This window comes from Priapulus caudatus, unplaced genomic scaffold, assembly GCF_000485595.1.
Source record: "Priapulus caudatus unplaced genomic scaffold, Priapulus_caudatus-5.0.1 Scaffold203, whole genome shotgun sequence".
In the NCBI taxonomy this organism is placed as follows: domain Eukaryota; kingdom Metazoa; phylum Priapulida; class Priapulimorpha; order Priapulimorphida; family Priapulidae; genus Priapulus; species Priapulus caudatus.
Genome location: NW_014577264.1, coordinates 196755 through 203140, shown reverse-complemented (window position 1 = coordinate 203140; position 6386 = coordinate 196755). Strand labels below are relative to the sequence as shown.

The 6386-nt window shown below is 39.3% G+C and overlaps 1 protein-coding gene across 2 annotated transcripts in view; it reads right to left on the bottom strand.

Moving 5' to 3' along the window:
• The window catches only part of LOC106807255 (nucleolar protein 14-like), a 28678-nt gene that overhangs the window by 10384 nt on the left and 11908 nt on the right, over positions 1 to 6386 (bottom strand). For both annotated transcript variants that reach the window (XM_014809548.1, XM_014809550.1), the window contains exons 5-10: positions 6149 to 6273; positions 5791 to 5886; positions 4007 to 4099; positions 3607 to 3770; positions 2921 to 3104; positions 1284 to 1421 (exon numbers count right to left, since the gene is read on the bottom strand). In XM_014809548.1, coding sequence (XP_014665034.1) covers positions 1284 to 1421; positions 2921 to 3104; positions 3607 to 3770; positions 4007 to 4099; positions 5791 to 5886; positions 6149 to 6273 — 800 coding nt within the window. The remainder of the gene's footprint in view (positions 1 to 1283; positions 1422 to 2920; positions 3105 to 3606; positions 3771 to 4006; positions 4100 to 5790; positions 5887 to 6148; positions 6274 to 6386) is intronic.

Genomic DNA, 6386 nt, shown 5'->3' with positions numbered 1-6386 from the left:
GGAAAAAAATTGCCTCTAAAAAGGCTGCTTGTCCGGCAGACAAGCTACGGACAGATCTACTTGTCCTCCGTGAAAATGGACAAGTACGGACAAACGGATAGCCCTTAATTCGAACACTGCGGATGGTATCAGGAACCTTCTCGAAGAAATGTTCGTTGGATCGTTATGAAAGTTGCCACGAGATGGCGCGATACGTTTGAGTCAGTGTCTTAGATTAAAGATGGAAGCTCCCATCGTACGTAGTATAGCAACTACTATTTGCAAGACAGAATAGGTAAGCACTCATCCATTTACCTACGCAAGGCTACAGGTCTGAAATAGAGAGCTGCCACTGTAACTAATTAACGCAGCAAAAACTACACCAGTACTATCACCACCACATGCACTGGCAGTGCATAAGTTACATGTAACACGCCTGACAGTACAGAATGCCATAGAAATTATACGATTTAAGGAGCATAAACGTTCTTTCAACCAATTTAGCTTTTGAATTTCACTGTGACATTGTAGCCTTCATACATCCAGGCATGGATAGATTCTACTAGCCTACCCGGCCCAGTCAATTCTTTCTAACAGTAAACAAATCCATGTTTAACCCTCCTCTTGACGGTCAAAAGGTATCCGACACTTACTCTTCGCATGTCAGCAGAAAGTACATTTCATGGTCCTTTCAATAAAGCCTAAAAATGCTAGGTCACCACTGAAACAAAAAAGTTTTCCAACGCTCCATCAGACCATGTCCTCAGAAATCGTTTCTAAATCTCCTGTGCCCCATTGACCTTGACCTGTGACCTTAATTTCGCACAGTGATGGCTTTTCCTACCATGATGCTATACATTCTGCATTTCCTCCTTATACGTTAAGTTAAGGAGGGAATGTTCTCTTCCCTTCTTTTACACCTCTTGACCTTTGACCCCCAGCTTCGACATCCCAACTCGTTTTGACGATCCCCCCCCGACGTCCCGAATATCGTGACCGTACGTCAAGCGGTTAAGATTTGTGCCCAACTGTTGACGCACGGCCGGACGGACGCACGGACGGACGGACGCACGCTCATGCGATTCTACAATTCTTATCTGACTATGTCAGATGAGCTAAAAACAAGTAAACGAGGCATTACAGGAACAAAAAATAGATGCCTGTTTTACATGACAATAAGAAACAAGGCTCATTGCACGTATTTATTTAGGTAATGTGTTATCAGAATACCAATATAACTAATAGTGGATATAGGAACGTGGTCCACATCAAGTAAACATAAAACGAATTAACCTCATCACTACCTTTGAGGGCACAACTCTCTCCTTTACTGCTCTATCACAACCAGTCGTAATTTCTGCATCACACTCTCCTAAGTCCAACTCATTATCATCAGACTCCAGATCCGAGTAGTTTTCCTCCTCAGCATCGGAGCCTGTGCTCTGCAACAATCCGAAACAAATATATAGTCAAAACCTGATAACTGCATTTCATCCTAAATAAATCCAATGTACAATTTTATTTAAACTAAACTTACCAAACTTCTGTTCTATCACATGCTGTACTATATAGCACTTGCTTATATTATCCATGCATATGCGATGTAGTCATGAATCAGCAACACTATTATGTGTACTAGCCCAGTACTGTTCATTACAGCTGATGAATTTCTGCAGGTGAGAATACCACCCAGAGTATAAACATGTCACATACTTTTTAGTAGTTATACACTTTCCATGAGCCAGCATTCTTCATTGACACTATATATGGTGCAGAATAGCAAGGGATACTGAGAAACGTTTGTATATGCTGAGTACTAATATATTTCAGTATTTAGAGTATGATGTTACCCTGTACAGAGGAAGGTTCCTGCACACGTCAGGTAACCCTCCCCCTACGAAAATTCACATTACAACAAGAGCCGCAGAGCGTCTGGGCTCATCTGAGGTCTGTTGCTACGATTATAAACGTAAAATATCAGTCGTGCGTAGTACCACATTTGTTAGGTAGTCTAAAATCTGCCCTGTGCCCCATTGACCTTTGACCTGTGACCTCCAATTTCGGCACAGTGATGGATTTTCCTACCATGATGCTATACACCGACTATCACGAGCCTAGGTCGAGCCGTTTAGATTTGTGCCGCAATTCTGCATTTCCTCCCTATACCTTAAGCTTAGAGGAGGGAATGTCTCCCCCTTCTTTTATACTCTGACCTTTGACCTTTGTGACCCCCAGGCTTCGACCATCCCAACTCGTTTTCGGATTATCCCCCCCCACGTCCCGAATATCGTGACCGTACGTCGAGCCGTTTTTAGATTTGTGCCCAACTGTTGACGGACGGACGGACGCTCGCACGGACGGACGGACGGACGGACGGACGGACGGACGATCATGCGATTCTACAAGCTGCATCTGACTATGTCAGATGAGCTAAAAACTCAGCAATCACACTGCTCACTCATGGTCCATACAGATAATTCAAGACAAAATTCAAGGAGTTTTCCAGGACATTGTCAAGGACAATTTTTATTTTCCAAGTACTAAAATTCTAGCTGAACTTAATAAAATTCAGTGTTTTCATACTTAGCACAGCTTGAAAAGATACATTACATGGAATAGAGGACATGAAAACTTCTGATTCAGAAAAAAACAGTGATTAACTGTGAAAGGTATTCATTATGATGAGGTTAAGGAGATTAAAAACATGCACATCTTATAAACTTATACATATTTACATTATACATAATTACATATTTATTGCTTTATATTTCTTATTTTATAAATTCCAGTAGTTTTGAGTACTTTTCCAGGGCAATAACAACTTTTCCAGGACAATTCCGGTATAAAACACAATATTTTAAAATTCAAGAAGTTTACAAGGAGTCGTATTAAAATTTAAATGCCAGGACATTTCTATGCCTGTGTGGACCCTGACACTTACCTGCTCATCTTCATCACTTTCCTCATCAACATCATCATCAACCTCATCTTCAGAATCTGCATTGGAATTATCCTGGAAGTGGACACGCTTGCTAGCTTTCTTCTCCTTGTCAGGAGGTGGCAGGCTAAGCAGTTTTCCATCTTTGTATCGCAGAGTAAACTTATCTTCTCGATTTAAAACAAACCTGCAATTTATAGAAATTGTAGGAGTGCATGAATTAGATCGACAAGTGTGTGCTATATATCAATTATCAATTATCAGTATCTATATATCAATTACATCATATTGACTATCAACTACAAACATCCACTACTACTATCATCACACTTTTAAATACACAAGGGCAATAGCAGTATAGCACCAATCTAACATGGCTGGTGCTGGTGATCCCATGATCAATACCTATACTCTTAACTATTTCTGATACTTACATATATAAAATGCATATTTCTGTTCCTCAATAAATATCATGAAAGGTTACTGCTAATAATCATCAGTCAATAAATAAAGGTGGAAATTCATTTTTGATCAGAGGAGGCAAACAGACACCCGATGTTCAAACAGAGGCAGCCGGCACCAGTGTGCGAGGGTACGCAGCCTGATGTTTAAAATGAAAGATAATGATGATGTACAACATAAGATGATGAAATTATAGAAAGAAGTACTATATTCAGTACTCTAGCTACCCATCACTGAGGTCATCAGCAGACTGGTGGCTGCCCTTGGCATTCTGCTGTGTGTTCTCTAATGTCACGCCTTTCATCCTGGATATTCTCTCAGTCTCCAACTGCTCTAGGGTTGCCTTCTCTTCGCGGGCAACCTCCTCAGGAGTCTTAATCCTATCTGTTGGCTAAATAGAAATAGAAGTTCTAAGGGATTTCTTAACAGCTGTAGGCAGCAAGTAGGCTGGTGCATGCCTACTTTAAATCTTGTTCTGTAATGCAAACCTCACTATTTTATAAGATTATGCACAGAAATGATATGCCATCGAATCAACTAGAACCATGTAGTACAAACACGTTTGACACAGCAAGATATCGGTAACAAATAAACCAAAAAAATATACCAACTGCAAATAGAACATACTTTGCCTTTAAGTTCAAATTGTAGTTCTCGTACAACCCTGTCAAACTCATCCACTGGTTGCTTTGCAGAGCTACTAGGGTTCAGCTTATTCTTCTGTAAATTCGAAACATTAAATCAACAATATGACTAAACTGTCAAGGTCACTTCGAGGTCAACAGACATATCAACACCATGCTGATGTGATGCTGTCAATGTCAAACATGTTAAAGATAGAATATAGCTATTTAATCTGCACTGTTGACAAATGCTAGAATAACTGATACCTTAATTGTATGATTTAGAAGTGCACAAATACATCTACACACACTAGCCACAGAGTTCTCCACAGTAATTTCAGAAGGCATGTGGGGCAGTTGGGCCATTCATCCCCAATGGCTAATCGGAGTCTATCACAAGTGCGATAAGCCTGCCCCAGTGCACAGATAAACTCGCTTAATTCAGAGACATATACATCGAGCTGCGAAACACAGAGTATGAACGAGTTGAGATTTTTAAAAGTAAACACAGCTGGAAATTAAGGCATGTCGGTTAGGCAACCGGGTTTCAAGTTTATATTAGTTGTACAATTTCACCACATGCAACCTTGCAAAGCAGACTTTCTAAAATATAAATCTTACAGCCGCTAACACAGTAACAGTAATTACATAAAATTTAGTCTGAGGTTACACTCTGTGCCACGGGGGAATAACAGTAAGCGTTTGGCAAAGAACTGTTTAAATGGAAGTGCCGAGCCCAAAATGTGTAACAATCAGCTTGCGTCTGAAAATGCAGTGGAGAAACCCATTATACCGACTTTGGCGGTTGCGATTCGAATTGTTAACCACTCCTGATAAATGCAAATAATTCTCAATTAAGCCTTTATTAGTAACCAGCAAGAAAATTGGACAAAAGTAATATGATCAAGAGGGCTATCTTCGCTGCAAGAGCGAACACTGTATTTGGCAATACGGGCAGCCGATAAGATTTTGGTGGAATCACACTAACAATACACTCTCACCGTATTGCTCTCCGAACAACGTCGCTTTTTCTATCAGTAATCAATAACCCCGTAATTAGCCTTGTTACGTGACCAGACAAACACGTTGTAACGCGCCCGTGTGCACAGGCTCACCCCCCCCCCCTGCTAGTAGCAGGCGATGGTTATAGACCGATAGGGCAGCACTGTCCAGTCACACTGTCCAGGCTGAAATATGCAACAATGCACAGGCATTGTTTCAGTTATCATTTATTATAATGCACAATACATTTCCTTTAATTTTAATGCTGCCTCCTGCAAAATTACAGACCGGTAGTTCGTCTAGTTAAGGAGGATGTGCATAGCAAAGATAGTCGTGGAAAAAATAGAATAATAATAAGAATTCGTGGAATAACAGTGTATTTGGCATTGGCAATGTACCAACATTGCCAAATACAATTTGGCGCTGAGGTTTTATGCTTATAAATGACACAATGTGTCAGTTATTCTGGAGTTGTTTACGATAGTATATATTCTACCTTTGATCTTTGGTGTTAGAAAAACACAATTACCACACACATTGAATAATTCTATAACTGAAATAACAGTGCTTATAATCACATAAAATGGCACCACAACAACCTGTCATCATCTGAAACACTAGCTACACAATTATACATTCATAGCCATGCTCATTATTACATTAGTGAGGAATATCCACTTTGTGATAAATCTCTGATAACCTGATGAATATCCAGATTTACATGTAATAATTTAACCCATCATGTGTAAACCCACCAGTGGCTATAAAAATAACACATCAAGGTACCTTGGAAGTAGACAGCAGGCTAGCTATGTCATTCCACTGTTTATCAAGCTTTTCAGTCAATTCTACTGCAGATTCCTTCTCTGTTTGCTGCTCATACTGAAACAAATAAAATGTAACAAATAATATAGTTAAAATGCTCTGATACTCTGTTTTACAATGAATCAGACTACTTCTTGAAAAACGAAACGTAAATAAATCCAAACAATGCAGTAAAAAGTGCATAACTAATATAGTAACAACTTGGCAGTTATAAATACAAGTGATATATTTAGACTAGTTTTATTTTAAACTGCAAAATTATTATAAAATACAATTCGTTACCTCTACAAATAATCTTTCCATAAAACAATAGACTCACCTTTCTTTTCTTAGACATTGCTATAACCTCTTCTAGCATTTCCTTCTTCGTCATTTGTTTCTTTGTACCATCAGCATTTTTGTCAAGGTCTCCACCACCAAAATGTGCCTCAGCGGTGAACTTTCCTATGATAGGCACATAACATATCCCCTACACTATATTGTGCTTAATAGATGTATATATATTATCAAGAGCTAATAATACCTAGAGTGTACAACGGAAAAACGGGAAAATAGTG